This window comes from Coccomyxa subellipsoidea (assembly GCF_000258705.1).
Source record: "Coccomyxa subellipsoidea C-169, whole genome shotgun sequence".
NCBI lineage: Eukaryota > Viridiplantae > Chlorophyta > Trebouxiophyceae > Coccomyxaceae > Coccomyxa > Coccomyxa subellipsoidea.
Window position 1 is genome coordinate 578,718 of NW_005178022.1, and position 19,039 is coordinate 597,756.

The 19,039-nt window shown below is 52.7% G+C and overlaps 3 protein-coding genes across 3 annotated transcripts; 1 reads left to right on the forward strand and 2 right to left on the reverse strand.

Moving 5' to 3' along the window:
* The first annotated feature begins 385 nt into the window (after nt 1–385).
* On the forward strand, nt 386–1,102 carry COCSUDRAFT_34421 (hypothetical protein). Its single transcript, XM_005643389.1, has one exon. It carries the CDS (start codon nt 464–466, stop codon nt 641–643), a length of 180 nt encoding a protein of 59 aa, XP_005643446.1. The 5' UTR covers nt 386–463; the 3' UTR covers nt 644–1,102.
* A 443-nt stretch (nt 1,103–1,545) lies between these two features.
* On the reverse strand, nt 1,546–6,288 carry COCSUDRAFT_59829 (hypothetical protein; the record flags this gene model as incomplete). Its single annotated transcript, XM_005643390.1, has 13 exons — nt 1,546–1,728; nt 2,044–2,131; nt 2,391–2,503; nt 2,707–2,910; nt 3,239–3,398; nt 3,617–3,821; nt 4,131–4,242; nt 4,545–4,763; nt 4,978–5,112; nt 5,272–5,380; nt 5,500–5,689; nt 5,807–5,961; nt 6,194–6,288. 13 exons carry the CDS (start codon nt 6,286–6,288, stop codon nt 1,546–1,548), a joined length of 1,968 nt encoding a protein of 655 aa, XP_005643447.1.
* A 1,019-nt stretch (nt 6,289–7,307) lies between these two features.
* On the reverse strand, nt 7,308–18,846 carry COCSUDRAFT_59830 (hypothetical protein; the record flags this gene model as incomplete). Its single annotated transcript, XM_005643391.1, has 22 exons — nt 7,308–7,344; nt 7,479–7,545; nt 7,737–7,804; nt 7,964–8,093; nt 8,408–8,489; nt 8,654–8,751; nt 9,008–9,190; nt 9,331–9,362; nt 9,679–9,846; nt 10,064–10,158; nt 10,873–10,961; nt 11,162–11,255; nt 14,639–14,896; nt 15,054–15,230; nt 15,553–15,681; nt 15,998–16,114; nt 16,304–16,390; nt 16,598–16,663; nt 16,800–16,982; nt 17,367–17,498; nt 17,733–18,294; nt 18,833–18,846. The coding sequence occupies 22 exons, from the start codon at nt 18,844–18,846 to the stop codon at nt 7,308–7,310; spliced, it is 2,868 nt and encodes a 955-aa protein (XP_005643448.1).
* Nucleotides 18,847–19,039: the final 193 nt, after the last annotated feature.

The following is a 19,039-nucleotide window of genomic DNA, read 5'->3' on the forward strand; positions in this document are numbered from 1 at the left end:
CTGATCAACAGATCTGTGCCTGCTGTCGCGCCAGCGACGCCCCCCAAAACTGCAATGCCATGTGCAGCCGGTGCATCCACTGGAGCAGCCCTGAGCAAGGAGGGGAGTCCCTATTCCTACACCCCTGCTCAGCAGTCGAGCAGGGCCACCCTCAAAAGGCTGCTCAGAGAGGTGACTACTCGTCCACCCCCTGCTTTCTCCCAGCTTGATGCATAACATTGCATCTTTTCGAGTCCAAATTTTTCACACAAGTCCCAACGTTAGTAAACCATCTTTTCACGTGCATGAAAGTGTGAGAGAGCTGCGTGAAGGGTCAAGGCTCCTTGCAGATGGATGGGCGCCTCCGAGAGTCTGAAGAGCGACTTGCAAGGGATGTGAGGAGAGCTGCGGAGGCGTTGGTCAGAAGGAATGCAGCACAGCATGAAGCGCGCGCATATAGAGAGTAACCGGATAAGCCATCGACATGGACCACAAGAACGTGGGACTACCAGGGCCAGCCGCTCTAGAGACCTGGCAAGTGAGTGAATGCCCGTCTTGCAGCAAGGGGGGTGTTATATTGCCACCAAAAGGACAAGTGATTGCCAGGCTGTTCCAATGGCTTGCTGTCTTCCTGACAGCTACTCATGTTTTCACTCCCCTCTGAGCGATTTGACCTACCCGTCTTGATCAAGAGACCTCTGCGTGACAGCGAGCTGGATCGCACTGATGCTCGTGACGGGGAATTATCCGCCCGTCATAGCAGCCAGGATGCAGGCAGCGGCAGCTCAGGGATATTAAGTCACGTTGAATATGATGAGTTGATGTACTTTCAAAGTTGTGCATGTATATGAAGCAGAGCATACTGCTTGTACCAATAGGGATCGCATGCCAACTTGATCCCAGTTGTAGATGGCAACCATGTGGGCCTATTTTTTGCGGTCAATACAGTTGTGCAGCCGGTGCAGCTTCGCTACATGTGGCGGGAGCATTGCAAGGACATGGCGCATTGTAAAGCCCTTGCTTGAAGTCATGCATGCAGCGCTGTTTAGTTTAATCAATACTCATGGAAGGGTACTGATCAGGAACTGCAGTGTATATTTGAAATCTTGCGATGACACTATCTAGCGCTACCGACACAGTCACCTCAACCTGTTGCATGCATTCAAAAAAATCAAAGCAAGTGCCAAAAACCCAGCTGTGAATATCCCCAGAACATCAGCTTGATGCAACACTACCTACATGATGCATCTGTTCAACCTGTACCAAAAGCATGGAAATCGAAGTCTTATGCGCATGTACTACATAGTATGGTGCGTTTGAAGAGCTTGCAGTTGCCACTATCCAGCGTTTGCCATTTCATCCCATGCTACAAACACCGTGTATCTGTCAGTCTTCACTCTTCCCTGCTGTAAGAACAATTGATTGCTCCATGAACCTCATATCCAAGAATTGAAGACCCAGCTCCAGGCTGGAATGCATCACCAAATCACTGCACCATCAAGACAAGCCTGTTACACTCTGCAGCTTCATGCAGATGTAGGAACACAAGCTTGACTTAAAGAGTGCTCAGATTGGGCAAGGATAGCCCAGTCGTCTGACGAGGGCAGTATAGTCCACGATTGTCTTGTAAGCCACACCTTCGTGGCCCTGTATTTTCTGAGAGGAGGTCTCCTGCACATCTCCCCACTGCATGGTGCCAGCTCGCACCAGCTGCACTGTGGGCTTGTCCAGGCCATGCATCATCGCAATCTGCACCACACAATGATACAGTCACTGATAAGTGATGCGGGTCGCTGGTTGCATTTCCAAACATAAATATTATCACAGGCTCTTCCTGCCTGAGGCAAGGTGCGTCTGCAGAGAAACGTCAGATGAAGGCTGCCACATGTCCTACCCCTTGATGGATTCACCAGATCCAAGCATCATTATGCCCAGCTAAAATACATGTTCGGCAGCTGTTGAGTACCATGGCGCATTGAATTCAGAGTTGCTAGCGCAGAAATGCAGAAATGCATTTTTCTCCTGATCTGTAAGGTGCAATGGATGGGAGCTGCAGATGCTCACCAGAGCTGCTTGCTCCTTGACTGCTTTGACGATCTGCTCGGCATTCTGCCCCTTCTTGCCGCGCAGGATGATGCACGAAGCACCTGACCTGCGGGTTTGTAACGAATCAGTTCAGTTTCTGCACATTTCTTGCTGTCACAAGCATTTGACAGGTTGTGAAAAGCTTGTGCCACAATCCTGTCACAGCCTCAAGATGGTGCCTGGGGCTTGCCACACAGGATAGAGCAGGGCCCACAGAGTCACAGAAGCACACAACAGCACAGACAATGGGGAAGTGGAGTAGTTCAGGATTGTGCACATAGTGAACATTCAAGTCATTATAGGACCAGGTGCATGCATTGACGCACCGCTCATCTGCGACACGGATCATCGCCTGTGTGAGCACTCCATCTGTGTCAAACTCAGCGGCCGGCAGCATCTCTCCCACCCACTGCTGTGCGCCGCTCTTCTTGTCAGCACCCTGCCACCAAAATCCCAGAAAGCCATCAGCTTCCAATACCAGATCACAGCATCCTCACTCCCCTCAAACACCAATTCGCAATGGTGCACCTTTTCAGTTCAAGCACATACAAAGGTGTCAGACACCACTCTATTATAGTATATATTGAAGTTGCCGCCAATTTGTTGAATGCCGAAGCAGGAAGGGTCAGAGAACTGGTGTACCTGAGGCGCTGCGGTCTTGGTGGAGGTACGGGAGCCGCCCTTGTGCAGCCCCTCATAGGCGCTGTCTTCGCGCATCAGCCGTCGCTCGGCAGTTGCCGGTGCCTTGTCGGCCGCCGCTGGCGAGGCCGGCTTGTGCATGGCAAACTTGGCCTGCCATGCACGGTCAGCGTCAATCTCGATGCTGCGCTGGTGACGCATCAGCTCCTGCAAAGAACAATCACAAATACACAGTCAAGGTCTTGCCTCATTTGATGCACAAGACATAGGGCTGGATGGAGGACTCAGATCCTCTGCAAGGGGAAGAGCAGGTTTGCCTTCAGAATGACACCTGCAATGACAATGCCAAAGATACTAGTGAGCACCCCTTGGCCTCTCAGTATGCACAGGGGAAAGTATGCCCATGTGGGTGTCAATTCAAGAAGATATGGAAGCCACGATCTGCTGTAAGGAAGTCAAGGTGCAGCTGCTCAGGACAGCATAATCTGGAGGTCTGTGGGTACTGAAAGGGAATGCTGTGGATATGAGACGGCACCTGTGCACAGCCGACTATGGTGGTGGGCTGGTTGCTGTTGGCGGACAGGCTTGGTCCCTTGAAGGCGCTTGAAAGTGCCGGAGTTGTGGAGCCGGCTTTGGCTGCGTCTGCAGCAGCGTTGGCAGGAGGCGGGCTTGCAGTCGACGGTGTTCCTGTCGATCTACAAACGCATGCCAAGATGTCCTCATACTTGATGCATAGAATTTCCTTTTGCACCATGCACAGCAAAGATCATCACTGTATCACCTGTGGTCTGTGAATGACTGTCAGGCCAGCTGAAAACTTCACAATGTCAAGCAGCCCCAACTCTCTGCAGTGACCTGCTGGAGAACTCGCTCTGCATGAGCCTCTTGAAAAATAGCCGGGAAGGGAGCTCACAGCGTGCCAGGTGTTGCTGATCCAAGGGTGGATCCGGCCTTGGACACGGTCTTGTGGGGCGCTTGAGGCTTGGCAGGCTCCTCGTCGAAGAGCAGCTGCTCATGGAGGTCTGAGTCGCTGCTGAAGCCGTCCTCGTCGGTGTCTGACGCGTCGCCCGGCAGCGCCGTCTGGAGATTCAGGCCATCCCCCATGGCCTGCACCATGTCTGCGCAGCCAAATGCACCTTTGTCAATACAAGACAATCTGGCCCTGCTCCTTTCAGGCTTATCACTTGCAGAGATCATGGTGCCACTGGCTTCATAAGACAGCAAACGGTGTCCTTCACCGCCCAGCAAACAAGTCTTCTAAGTTGGCAGACAATCAGTCTCAGCTCGCTCATCTTTCTGAGACATGACCTGAAGTACATGCATGGCTGTGAACATCGGTTGTGGCCAGTTGCCATCCTTTATCTGCGCTTAGAATAACCAGAGGCAGGTGCTTTGATGGAGCAGAGGAGAGCGGTGGGTGCGCGCACCAAAGGCGTCGCTCCAGGGCTCGTCGTAGGCGGAGTCCTTGGGGAATCCGCGCAGCGCACGCAGCTGCTCCCGTATCCATGCTCGCTTTGACTGCAGCCGCCAAATCTTCTCCTGCGCGTTTAATTGAAATTTCCTCAGTTGGCGCTGACACTAGCAGGAAGGCTACCAGAGCTTGATCCCTAATTAGCATAGTAAAAGAAGAAGGCGAGTGTCTGCAAGCGCAGCTTCAATTGTTGCAGCGCAAGGGGCAACATAAGGGTCTCGCTGCCGTGTACACAGATGACAAGCTCGGTCACAACCCCACAGAATCATCTGCTTTTCTCTGAATCGCCTTCTCTTTTTTTTCCCTCTCATTTCTGGCTCTTCAGGGCAGAGAAAAAAAGATATTATACAAAGCTAAACGGCGCCCCCACCTCCACATTGAGCTCTGGGGTGTCCGGCTTGGGCGGCTGCGCGGGCATTCGGCGTCGGCCAACCAGCGGCGGCAGCGGCTTGGCCGCCCCCGGCCGCGCGGGCGCTTCCACACGGGACGCGGCCCGGAACAGCACGCGCTGCGTCGGCTTCACAGCAGCTGCGCGCGCAGCTTCCGCCATGGCTGCCCTGTGCGGGCCCTTACTGTGCCCCGATCCCTGCTGCAGACACAAACACAATTTCATGCCAGTTCAGATCTGCATTGGGACACCGGCTTGCAGGTTGATTGTGCATCACAGGCTGCATGTTTGGCCTGAATTGCTGGGGTTCGGATGAACTGTGACCATTGCCGTGCAAGAGTAGAACGTCCCTATATGACACTTGGAATCCTGTGCAGTTGAAAACTAAACAAGGGCTGACAGGTGCAGCGACTACCTCTGGCCAGAAGGCTGGTGTAGGGGAGGGCACGGCTGCCTGGGCTGCCACATCTGCCGGCATGAAGCCATAGACAGGGGCAGCGCTCTCAGGGGCCTCCGCAGCTGGCGCGCTTGTCTTGACGCTGTACTTGATCTGCACATGTGATTGGCAGTACTCAGAGCTGGCCAACGACACTTTGATCAGGACTTTACAGGTCCTTGGAATGCTTGCATGCATGATCAACACATTGACTGTGTAATCAGGGTACAGTTGATGAGCAATCCTTGAGTGATGTCAGCGAGCAGCAGTCACCTGGCGTTCAGTCCATGATCCCAGCTGCTCATCGGTGAATGGCGCTTTCACTGCTTCCTCTGCCTTGATGTAGGCCCCACCAATACCGCTGTTATGCAGATCAGCGATCCTGCGCACGAGTCACCATGATCTCAGGTTATTTTCAAGCATTGGGAACAACTCAAAGGAGCTTTTGACTCGGTTACAGAAAATTAAGTATGTGCGGTGTGCCTGGTGAGAAGCACTCACAGGTGGTCTGGCAGAGCATGGTTGCCCAATCCCCTCTTGTTGGGGATGAGGACTGGCTTGGTAACGCTTGACCCAGGTAGGATATCACTAAAGGTGTCTGAAGCGCCGAATGCAGGGACGGGATTCCTTGATGTCGCCACCTGTGTGATCTTGTTGACCTTGCGCAGTGGAGCATCTGTGACATAGAGTCCTGCGAAACACAAACCAGTATTGTCACCCACTTCAATGTTCTCCTGCAGGCGGCAAAAGGCTTAAACGAGATCGAAAATGCAGTAAATTAGGTTGCAATGGGGGCCTCAGTCAGGACGGTAGGGATCAAAGAACGTGCCGATAGGGCTGATGTGGAAGTCGATGCTCGACCCATCACTGAGGGGTGTCTCGGGTGAAAGCGTCGAGCTGAGGTCGCTGAAGGCCCGATGAGAGTGAGCTACGGGGCTGGGAGTCCCGGGAAGACTAAGCGTCCTGCAAGAAAGGCGTCCGCACACGGTCACGTTATCAGCCACACGACCATGAATCCTGATCCTGGCGTGCTGAAAAGACCTTGGTACATTATGAAGCAAAGCAACTGAGACATTGGACGGTTGAGAGGCCCTGTAACCCTGAAAGCGACGTAAAAACCGGCAAGATGCACCCTTTGACTCGCACGTGCCACCTGTGAAGCGACCCCTCTTGGTTTTGCGTGAGGAGGACCCACCAGTTCTCTTCGTAAAGCTTCAGTGCATCTCCTGAGCTATATATCGCCTTCTTCGTGGTGTCCAGCTTTGGTTTCACCGGTCCGCAGAAATTCATTCTTTCAAGACCCGTGCCGGCTGAACGTCCACAGCTGCCGCCAATGTCACGGTGGATCACGGGTCAGCCAGTGCCTCCGGGACGCATGCCGTTTGTCGTCATCTAAGCTACTGTCTAGGATGACCTTGAAGGAGCGACAAGCAGGCATTCTCAGCAGCGACAGGCGACGGCACAGCGAGCCAGCATCCTTCCAGTGAGTCTGCGACGAGTGGCCTTAGCTGGTTGGAAATACAGGAAGTCGGAGGTGCTGGATCGGAGAGAGAAAGCAACGAGCGCGATTCCAGTAGTTTGAGCGGCTGCAATTGCAAGAAGCATCTTGGGGAAGATGAACAGGTGCCGGCACGTGTTGAACCCTGATCCTGATCTGGCTCGTTGTGGTCGTGGCACAGGCCATGTGAAAGCTGCAAAGCCGAAGCATTGGTTCACCTTGATTGATCCTGCGTGACTAGTGCACTTGCCAGTAGGACAGTGAGATTCTCTGGTCGAGCTGTTATGCCGTCATGCAGCTACATGTAGTGCAGTGGTGCATGCTTTGGAGGGTTACTATCTAATAGTATTCTTTACACCTCACTATGCCAGATGAGCATTGCTCTTGAGCCAGCCCACAGGATCACATCCACTCGATTGGTGCATCCACCTGACAAAGCACGATATGCCGTCTGCCTACAACAAACACATAGTACGCATTGGACGGTCCAAACTGGACCCCAAGTTCCTTCAGTCTCTATAGCCGCTCCAAGTTGGAGACGGGTAGCCTATAAGCTGCATCCTGCGCAATGTCCTAAAATAACATGGCAGATGTCAACAGCGTGTGAATGTGCATGCTTAACGCATCTGCACATCGTGCGGTGAGAATCGTGCTGGCTTCTCAAGGAGGCTTCTCTCGAAAATATGTAGACTTGACAGTCCTAGAGATCAGCCCATTGCCTGCACTCTCGCGCACCAGTTTCACTATTCCTTCATTGAATTCCTTGATGTTCAAAGCAAGAAAAGGGCACTGTCACATTTGTCTCTGCCGCTCAAGTTGAGCCCGCGCACTGGTAGCACTTGGCAAACCTGCACCACGCGATCATTCCGGGCGTGAGAACGTGCTAGCAGCCAGATACTGCCGATGCTACACATGCAGCCAACATGACTCAGGGAACTTCCGCTATCTTGCTGTGATGCACAGCAAGGCATGCAGTACGCACCAGTGGAAGGTGTTTATTTCCTCAGCGAGTGTCTTGACAGCATACGCAAACTCCAGGCCGCCGAGCACTGCCACACAGACATCAATTAGAACCTACCTGTCTACTACAAGCGTCCTTGCTGCGGCCGGAACCCTATTGTTTGCGTATTCTCGCAGGCAGAAAAGTGAGCATCCTTCATGTCTGCACGATCGCCTGTGCTTGAGGCCTAATCCTGTCAATGTGGCAAGGGCAGATCATGAGCTCATTACGGCAGCATACCTGCAAAGACCACCATGATCGCAAAGTTGATCACGAACATTGGCATCCAGTCCCTCTGCGCCAGGAAGCTGCAGACAATAATTGGGCATAAGAACTTTACTGGCTGCATTTCAGCAGCAAGTTCCTGACCCCAGCATGCACATGCACTGCTGTCATTGCACTCTACCCATTCAGGTCCATCATGGGGAATGCTTCAGAATGGCAAGGAGCTTGAGCTATGCGCACACCCAGGAATGAACTTGGGGCACTGCTCGCGGCGCTCCTTCTTCCAATAGAACATGGTGAAGGCGAGGCATGGCAGGAAAAAGGCGAGCGAGGGGTCAGTCAGAGCGCTGGCGAGCGAATTGAGCACCCCATCTGCAAGCCAACTTGAATTAGAAACAATTTCTTATTGCTAAATAAAGGCGTTGTCTGCTGGCCTTCAAGAAACCCATTTTTCTGCGCGAAGGGTGTTCAAAGCATGGAAGGGGCCTCACAGAAGGGAATTGCAAGAGCAAGAAAGAAGATCAGTCCCACTGCACAATGCACATCAAGATGTCAGCCTTCGATGTCAATATTCATTTGGGCCAACCTGCCTGACGCTTAGGAAATTATCAGAGCAACACTGCATGCAGACAGGGCCAAAGCAAAAGTGCCACGTGGCATGCATGCACAGAGAAGACACATCATACCGACTGGGAGCCGAGAGGGCAGGCGAAAATAGTAGGGCAGGCCTTGTGTTCGTACAAAGCGCTCCCACAGAAACATCAGCGGCTGCATGCAGCGCGGAGGCACACTTCAGGGATTTCTTATCCACCCACTGCTCTTCAAAAGTGCAGCAACAAGTGTGTGCAACAGGCAAAGGAAGTCTGACTTGTGGCAGAATCAGGTCCAGAATGGTTCCGGTGTCTTCTGGTGTGCTTGAAGCAGTTCCAGACCTGGACATGCAGAGTGAATGCTGCGATGTTGTGGATGAGCATGATGTAGACAGATGCGGTCCGCCAGCCGCTGGGCGGCAGGATGGAGTAAATGTTCCCTGAACCATACACCCTCAAGCTTGGCACAGACTCAACAGACACGCCATGCGCACCCATGCCTCAAACTCTGAATGCTCCAGGGGAAAAAATACGTGTTAGAGAACAATAGGAGTCTTGCTCTGGACCCTAAGTAGGACCAACCTGCAGATTGTCTGCTGAGAATCTGCAGGTCGACATGGCAGCAAGAGAGGGTGGTGAGCGGACAGTAAAGCAAATTGCGCAATGACAGGTGCAGTGTTCGGCAGTTCTGCCCACCTTGTGTGAGGGCTTGGTGGGGGTAAGCCAGCACGACGGCTGTGGTGTGAGGAATGACCAGTAACATGATCCAGATGATGGCCAGCACGAAGGCGTGATCCATCTTGCGGCTCTGCCTCATGCTGTCTGTGATCTCCATTACCGCTGCAAAGCTGCCAGACCCGCTCGCCATCACAGCCGCCCCTGTGATTGCAACCAGTTAAATCTCTCTGTCATGAAAACAGTTGGAGTTTTGCTTGCCTGGATTGCCCACTTCAAGAACAGCTCAGGGTCAGGCACATTTTAAAAAGGATTGGTGACTAAGCGTTTGATGATTAGCTCACCTGTGAAGAAGCGCTGGACACTAGGTGGGCTCCTGCATGCATGCACACACCCTACATTTCAGCCAGCAAAGCCCCCCTCTAAATTTACTCAAAACTTTTGCTGGATACTTCCACTTCTGGCTGATTTCAGTGCATCCAAAGATGGCCACGGCTGGCTGGATGGGGTATAAATATTGAGCACCGCGTCCACGGTTGATAGGGTCTTGCCTAGATCTGACTAGTCCAGCAGGGGGTAGAACTGTGGCAGCCTCATAACTGCAGCTTGTCTGCAGGACGTAGGAACCTTGCCCTTTGGCAGGAAAGCGTGGACTAAAGGACAATCAGAACATTGGAAGGTAAAAAGCACACAAGAGGATCTTGCTGTGGTCGATGCCCTTGCTGCATGCATTGATAAAGAAGTAGAGGCAGCTGTAATTGGTGCCCGCCAGGCCAACAATGTTGAGCAGGCGGTTGCTGCGCGCCGTGGGTAAGAAGGCAAACATGCTGATAATCGGCCCAAAGATGAAGCTCCACGTCCTGCATGCAAGATGAGCTCAACCTTGCTGAAATTTCAGCTTGGTTGTCATTGGATATGCAAGTCAATCCACCATCCTGTGATAGATAGTTGCAATGCAGGGCTGCAAGCCAGTCACCTTGTTCCATGGAAAGCCAAGCTTCCCAGCAGTAAGCCTGCCACGTGGAGCCATCCTGTACAGTACGAGTCTAGAAAGCCAAAGGAAGTGTACTGACCCACCTCTTGTTGAACTCTTTGTTGACCGCGTACTGGCTGCTGGATGATGCCACAATCTGGACAATGCCGGTGCCTAGCACAGATATGACGATGAAGATCTGCAAATGCATGGACAGGATTACTGCCTTCTGCTTGATGGCTCAAGGGCACATTCTTGTACGCGATTAAGAGCCTCCGCAAGGGAAGCTTAAACTGCATGAACTTTACCTTTGTTATGAAGCCCAGCACAGGCCCTCCTGCAAATTCTGGTACACACGCAAGATTGGTCAATTCATCTTTTCATTCAATACTACACTAGCTCATGAAGGACGCGTGCTTGAGCACAAACATCTCATGAGTGATCACACTGGCAAAAAGGCGACTAGATTCTCTCTTGTCTTCAGTCTGGCAGCACAGGCAAGGGTCAATTATGGATGTACGTCACCGCATTTTCAGGAAGCTGAGCTCACCTATGATGTCATGCATCTGCCCATGCAAAAACCACACCTCAGCTGTTGCACATGGCTCCATTCCCCACCACGCACACACACAAAGCAGCGTCTATACAGTCTGGAGAATTCTGCAATGTGCATTTGTTCTCAGCTATTTGTTGAGGAGCAGGGACCTTCACCTGTGTGGTCATGTGACGTCGTCTGTATCCATTTGAATCGTGTGAGTCGTACCAGCGATCTTCCTTCACCTGTGCCAGAAATATGGGACAATGAGCCTTTTGCCTCGGCAAGTATATTTGCATAGACAAGACAGAAAGAGCAGGTTTGATCAACGGAAATGTTGTGGGACTAGAATGTGCATGGCAAGAAAAGAACGCTCACCATTCTCTGCTTGCGATGCTGGAATAGGATGACTAGCAGCCACAGTGTGTAGATGGCTATGATGTCTGTGCCCACCTTCAAAGTCACACCTGTAGCGCACATCTCCTCTTACATAATCTATCACAACCTGAGATTATATGCTTTTGAAGGTGTCCGGTGGTGTCCAAACCATAAAAGATGTCAAAACATGTCTAACAATCACCTATCTCTTTCAGATGAGCACCACTGCTGCCATGACAGATATTGGCCATTTTTGGGACAGACACAAAGATTTAGACAGTTCACCTACCAGCGATGATGCCAGTGGAAGCCATCTGGTAGGGGTAGCTCAGAATGATCTGCCCGATGCTTGTGCAGGCCACGCACAGTGTTGCATCCCACCACTGCAGCCATGGCAGATACAAGTCTACCTCTGCAGGCTGAAGCATACCAGTAGAGACAAGAGTGCGCTGAACTCTGCCAGCAGTGAGGAAGAAACGGCGATCAACACATGTTCTATGCATAGAAACATATGGGTGTGAGGGAGCATGACCTGGTGTCCCTCTGTGAGGGCTGCTGTCACAGCATGGACGACCTTCTCAGCTTTACCAGATCGGGGGGCTGCACCACATGAGTTTGTTCTTTTTTACACATGCAGTAGCCCACATCAGCAACAAGGGTGTGCACACTGCATTAATGTGTTGGCGAAAAATGAAAGGAGACATGAGCAGTGGCTTGCCTGGAGCGCGTGAGGGATCAAATGGGTCATCCCACATGTCTTCAGCCAGATTTTGCACTTCTGGGATCTGTGAATTGGCGTACGTACCATCTGCACGTTGCAGACATCAGCAGCATTTAGGGAGTCGTTGGGGATGTAAGCATTGCTGAGGCTTTTTGGAAAGAGCTGCGACTGAGCTCGACGTGACGAGAGCACCTGATGCTAGAACGTGGGCCTTTGGATCGGTGGGCTTTGGGTAGTGAATATCCCACAGAAGTGGTTGGTCACTGCCTCTTGAATACAACCCAGCCTGAGCCAGACGACCGAACCACGCTGCCATCGCGTGGGCACCGAGAGTGCTGGTGAGCCACGTTACACGGAATGACCACCGGTGACATGCAGAAAACAAATATCATACTTGATTTGAATCCTTTTGTGGACCACTGAGATTGTCCGTGCCTGCTGTAACCGTTCTCGGAGATCCGGCTTGTAGGACAGGGAGGTCATCCCCCGCGGCTTGAGGCCCTGAGTCAAGCTCAAACGTCTTCATTGTGCAGTCTGAATTTCTGTTATGTAGTTGAGAGACAGAGGCACGCGAAGATTGTCCTGCAGAATCGTACTTTCGTGCCGCACGTGTCGCCTCGTGCCTTGCTAATTCACGTGGTGGCAACCTTGGACCTTCTTGGACTTGCAGAGCAGTCATGATGTCAGAATTTTTGGGAGTAAAGTTGTTGGGAGCACCGCCCCTTATGCTTCAAGACCCAAATTCATGATGCCAGCAGTGCGCTGGCCTGGTTCAGAGAAATATTGCAGTAAGATGCATATGCTGCTCAAAGCACTATGTTACCAGATTTTCCAAAGGGAGATATTTTTATTAAATGATAAAAGTGCCAAAGTGAACAGAATTCACACACACATCCAAGCCAAGCTAGCAGGATGGCAGCAAGTCTGGACCAAATATATTGCACCCGCATAGATTCTTGCGCAAGATGCATGCAGCTTCCACTCTAAAAATAAAATAGACAGCGCTCATGCTTTCCAAACTAACCTGAAAAGCGCAATTTGCATACCAAGATGCCAAATTGTAATGGCACATTTCCTACTCGGGACTATCCTCCTAACACGTGCTTGGCCCCACAAATGGCCAGCCTTCAGACAATGTAGTCAACAGTGTAGACACATTTTTTGGCAATTCCTTAATACAGCAACACAACAGCTGCACGTCCAATGAATCATGTCAGGGCATGATTGTCAGTTCACGACCTCTGCACACAGCAGCCCCAATGGGCGGCATCAACCCCTTTTGCAGAAAATACGGCACAGCACAAAGACCTGTGCGGCCAGAGGCGCCTGCTCGGTCCTATGGCATCTAATTTATAGTTCCATCTCAGCAACGAAGAAATTAAATCTTTAGCCCGAGAGACGCAACAATCATCACACACTACACCAGTGCAGCAAGCTGATGAAAGGTCACAGACATCACCATGCAAACTATTTGCAGATCAGAGATCGTTATGCAGAATGCAGGGCAGATTTGCACGCTCTTCCTGTCAAAGGGACTGACATTTCACGCTGATGATTCCTGGCCAGGATCCTTTTCCCAGAGCCATCAAAGGCTTCTGGACTTCTTTCTTGACATCGCTCCAAGCCAACCAGAAGGGAAAACTGACTGGCTATTCCCTTTTTGAACCCTTCTCTTGTCAGAGCTCTAACACTCCATTTTGGCTGCCAACAAAAGTATCCGGGCCAGGTTTATAGAGCATCTCACTTTCTGCGGCTTTCACTATAATGTTCTGCTCACACCCCTTTCTGGTAGGGGGCCTCAAACCGACAATGAGACCACTGGATTGGAAATGCAACCCCCTTTGCGCACATGGCTCCCAACTCGTAATAAAGAGCAGCCCGAGCAAGAGCCTTGGAAGCTGGTCTGCATGTGTCAATGGCAGGCAATTCCCTAAACGCTGTTCCAGGCTACAAAGCATATTCTCCAGAGCCTCTAGGGAAATATAGGGCACCACTGAGCAGCATGAGCCAAAGTCACTGGGATGTGGATTGACACTTGTATGTCTGCCCATCTGCAGTGTCTGGCAGCATTGCTAATGGGCAACAATTATTAGGTACGCGAGCTAATACTTCTGAATCCGAACACAATTTGTTGGGTCTTCTTTTGCCAAAACCTCAAGTTGCTCCAGGAGAAGGTAGCACACCGGGCCAGCTCACATGAAACAGTGAGAACCTTTTATCTAATAAAGTACTTGGGGGGGCTTTGAGGCAAATTCAAATGTGTCAGCATATTGTGCCCCCCTATTCATCTGTGTGATCAACAAGCAGGGCTCATCGTAGGGTAACCTGGTCCTATCTCTGGAACAATCTGACAAAAAAAGAGAGGGGACGCACAATTCTTGTGCCCGGGCATAGCCACTTACTGCACCTGAATCGTTGCAAACAGTGAAAAGACTCTGAGTCCAGGTACTTTGCTGGAAATCCACAAAGGGTCGGCCAGACCTGTCTTCTTTGGAGCGTGGGGCAATTCAAAATTTTGGAATGCCACAGGGGTTGGGAGGAAAGCAGGCCTTGTTGGGACATCTAATGCAGCCTCACTTGATCACTGCATTCTAATCGGCCTTTGAGCCGGATAAAAGAAATGTTGAGTAAAGATGTTCTTCCTTGTCCAATCTTATCTCAGTTCCTCGGGTGTTTTGGACCCACTTATGAGTGATTCGCTGGGCGGCTGGATTATTTTTCTCAGCTGATGGGGCTGTTTCAACCTTGCCTAGTTTTGCACCTCTTCTCTTTGGCTGCAGTGAGTGGCGCCTGAATGAGAGGCAGCTGCCGCTTTCTGCTTTCACTTCGAGGAAGGCTGCCCCTGCAGCCACATCCTAACTATCACATTCACGTCCTGCAGACCCTGGGGTATGTCCTGCAGCTGTAGGATCCTCCTGACAATATCAATCGGACATCTGCACCCGTGAGAAATATCGCTACCTTCAGACTGGACCGAAATGCCCAACAGAACTGCAGCGGTCAATGCATGAATGGGGAGTTGCTTGTCCAGGGGGCGTGGAGCACCTGTTTGTTGCACAAGTCAGCGCCCTTGCGTTTCGTTCTCTTGAGTGCGGGTGCAGACAGAGTGATTGTCACTGCCGCGTCCGCCCCGGCGAAGCATGGCTGCTGGGGCTGCGCAGGGGCGTTCCCTGGTGCTGATGTGACAGCCGCCGCCGCAAGAATGTCAGCGATGATGTCAGCAGAGCCCGGCGCGTCTCCGATGGCGATCGGCGCAGGCGCACAGACCGTGTCATTGAGGCTGTATGTGGCCCGTTTGCCGGCCTGTGCACAGCCACATAATAAGACTCATTCTCCGGGGCGTGACTTGACTCTGATGTATAAAGACTAGGGCCCCCCGAAAAGTGAACAAGTCATGAAATGCACTAATTGTGAGCCTGAGGCACCATCTGAAAGACTAGCGGCTGTTCTGTGTACGCACCTTGGTTTGCTTGACGGGAGGCTTGGCCGGTTTGGCGGCAGCGGCGGTGGCAGTCTTGGCAGAGGGGGTGGTGCCTGCCTTGTGGCAGGCCGTGATCTCCTGGCACAGCGACAGGAAGGAGGCCGGCCCGGCCGGTGCGAGCGCGCGCAGATTGTTCAGCTGCACCTCATTCAGCACCTGCAGCCCCTCAAAGATTTGCATCAGACTGAGATATTGGGTGGGGCAATCTATTGTATAGAATTCAAGCAGGATTCAAAGTCCTGAATGCCAATACGGTGATATTGAACACAGATGCTTCTTCGCTCTCGTACAAACCCATCACCTAATCCCTTGACAGCAGGTCGAAGGAGGACGGCATGATAATCATGAACTCAGCGGAACGGCCCGAGCACCAGCATACTCAAGGCTGAGCAATGAGCACAACCCAACACGCAGTTTCAAATCATCACTTTTCAAGGATCCATTTTGAGTATTTTTTTGGCACACAAGCAGGCCTCACCTCGCTGCAAGCGTCAGAGAGGCTGCGCATGAGGTGGTCTGCATGCACCGCAACGCCGCTGAGCTGGCCGCACACCAGGTGGGTTGCCAGCTTTGGCTCCAGCAGGCCCTCCTCCCCCCGGGGCATCATCTGCACACAAGGCGCTGACATCAGCAATGTGCCATGCGAGCGCGCTGCTTCGGTTACATTGCACAACCTTTCCTCTCCTCAAATGAAGCATGCGCATGCCAATTTGCATGGTACTTCCTCGAAAGATTCTGTCGGTTTGGTAGTGCAGATGTTGCAAAGACCACAGGCTTGCTGATCATCCTTTAAAAAATGGCTGCTTCTGATCAAGAGCGCCCCCTTACACGCTTGCAATTTGAGCAACGTCCAGAACAATCAGCGGAACACTGGGGGCGTAGCACAGTGATCTGCTGATGATTCTACGGATGCCTGTGCCCACCTGCAGCTTGTTAGCGATGCTGTAGCACTCGTTGCGCAGGGCTGCCACTTGCAGCAGGTGGGCGCTGTAGGCAGCTGCCAGGGCGTCCTTCTGAGCCTTGGACAGCCTCAGAAAGGTCTGCATGAACACCAAAATAGCCAGGATCGTCACAGTCAGCTATGGCAATATTATTGCACAGCATCTCAAAAATGCCTATGGCAGTGTTTGAAAGCAAAGTCTGTCTCAGCAGGGGCACATGTGGGTGGGGGAAGAGAATGCTTTGAGGGAATATTGGTAGTATAGGGCAGGGGTGAATGTGGAGCTTACCAGAATTGAGCTCCACAGTACAGCCTCTTTGCCGGCCGGCTCCTGACTGGCGTCCTGCTCCTGAGGCCCTGAAGGCGGATTGATCCCCTGGACACCCAAAATTAGGACAGTGAGCACCCCTGCAGCCACCCTTCTTTCTGGCCATCAACAAGTACCCAAGCAGACACCCTCGCTGCTCGTCTATGGCCCTTGTTTTTCTCAAATATCCCATCCGGAGCGGGAGCACCATCAGAGAATGCTCATCATTTGTGTCGCTCGATATGACTCAGCATGCGGAACCAGGCAGGGCCGCACCGTTACGGGGCCAGGCACACCGAGGCCGGCCGCTTTGTAGAGCTCGTCAATTGTTGCGCACGGCTCCTGTGGGCATGCACGCTTTCACACTCAAGTAATGCGAGGAACCCGTTTGCTGTGTCCCTGCTGCTGCTTCATTTACTGAACGCATGCAGGGTTACAGGGCTGCAGCCTGTTTTATGGATATCTAGCAATCACACACAGGTCCATCCTTGATGCCCTTGGCAGGGCTGAGGGGTGGGGTGTAGATGGGGACACACACCAGCATGAGGTCTTGGAGCAGGTTTGGTGAGGGCGGGGGATCAGCTGACTGGACCGGAGGAGCCTGCCTGCCTGCTGCAGGGCCCATGCAGCTGGCTATGGACGCCATGAAGCCCACCTCCTCCTGTAGAATTGCAAAATCTGACTCAGCACCTCATCCTCCATCAAATCAATCTCCCCTCTCCACTGTAACATTCTCCTTCTTCCGCATGATCATAAGCACAAATATTGCACTCAGCCGCCGCCCAATGCGCCGCACTGACCCACCGCTAGTGCATTCTCCCAAGCCTTGAGCACCAACAAGTATCTACAAGGTCCTGACAAAATCAGAGGCCAGGAGCAAATTGCCAACCGATAAGACAGCAGGAGGCTGTGACAGCTCAGCAACATGGACGCGTTCAAGCTTGGCCCTGCCCTCATCTGTCACTGACAATGCAAGCTTATCAGCAAGGGGGTACAACAGTAGCAGTTATAGGAAATTGTGGAGCTCAGGGTGTTCAGAGCGCACATGCTGCATGTGCCAGGGAAGGTTGGTGCTGAGCTCGGAGTGGCGGTTGAGCAAGTCCACAAGCTCTCGCTCCAGGGCCGCCTTGCGCTCGCGCAGACACCCCGCACTCAACCCTGCTGCCGCCACCTTCGCCTGCCAGCACACGCACCCACTCAGCACCACCCTGCCTCGTGCTTTTATCCTGCCTACGCAGCTTGCGTGTTGAGTGCGCTTTGCAACATGATGAGTAGCACTTGCATGTGCGGGCAGCCACAGTCACTGTGGAAGCTTCCCATGTGTCAGAGGCATGAGCAACAACCTGTTACCTAGAACAACACGGAGGTTGGTCAATTTGGCCTGTCGCAACAATTTTCGTTTGCACTGTACCTTCTTGCGCTGTGTGGAGTCCTTGCGCGGCGGCTTGCTGGCCGCGGCCGGGGGCGGCTGCAGCCGCGGCAGAGCCGGCGCGGGCGCGGCCGGCACTGGCCGGGCCGGCCCTGCAACCGGCGCGGCCCAGTTGGCGGCTGCGCGCTGAGCGCCGCCCATGGAGCCCTCTTCAGCCCAGGATGGCGGTCCTGAGGCGTTCACTCTTGAGCTGACAGCAGCTGTAGGCTGCGCCTGACCATGATCGCTAGGAGCCCGGGGTTGCACCGGCGGTGTGGCAGGAGTCTGGTCTGCAGAGGCGTTGTTCTGAAGGCTGGCCTGGAGCTTTGAGGCTGGGCTTGGGGTGTGGCCCGGGGTGAGGACTGCGTTGGCTAGATCTAGCTCTGAGGGCACTGCTGAGATGCCCAGGGGAGGGCTCCAGGGCAGGAGCTGCAGAATGGGGTCTTGTTCTGCATTTGCGGCCCAGCCCATGCCGTCGAGGCTGTCCCATAGAGACCAGATGTCCCCTTCCAAGTCAGGTGTCCCATGCCCATTGTGCACCCTGGGCGCATTCTCCTTTGGGGTCCTGCAGCAGTGGACGCCGAACTTTCTAGATGTATACGATTATTGATCTCCCCTTGCAAAATCTCAAGGACTCTCTAGTCTGGGGTAGCTCTGCCTAGGGCTTTGGAACACGTCCTGAAGATGCCCCTGACAAGAACCTCGCCAAGTCTGAGTAGGGCTTACAACGAACCGGTGAAGTAGTCGTATCAAGCGCCAGTTTGCAATGCAGAGCCAAGGATTGGCCCAAGGCAAATTTGGGATAAGAGCGAGCGCGCCAAAAGAAGTGACCGCATGCTACCCAACAACCCCGTTGGCATTGGGATTTCAGAGGTCTGTAAGTCATAAGATAAAGCTTTTTGTGCCCTACTTACGTCCTAATATCCCTGAATCAAGCTCAAGGTCGGGCAAGAGCGCGTGCCCACGCAAGCTACACCTGTCCCTGCCGATCGCGTCTCATACTTCAGCTTCAGCCCGACGATCTGTACTGAAGTGACTACATGCGCACTCAAATCGGCTATGTGAGGTGATGTGTGTCCATACTCCTACCAATTGTCACGCACCCTGGAAGCTGCATTAGGCGCGCTTTGTGATGGGACCAGAACGGGCGGCAAACAGACGTTGGCGAGGTGATCAAAGTCGCAGTCCGTTTGCCTCCACGGTCTGGCAGCTCCGCCTATATCATCGATTGCAAGTCCCCGTTGTTCCCTCAACTTCTGTGTGGTCATTCGAATCAGGAGGTGTGAGGGTTCGATGTCGTACCAGATGCA

Coding starts and splice junctions, on each gene's coding strand:
- COCSUDRAFT_34421 (XM_005643389.1), top strand. CDS start 464: ATGGACCACAAGAACGTGGGACTACCAGGGCCAGCCGCTCTAGAGACC.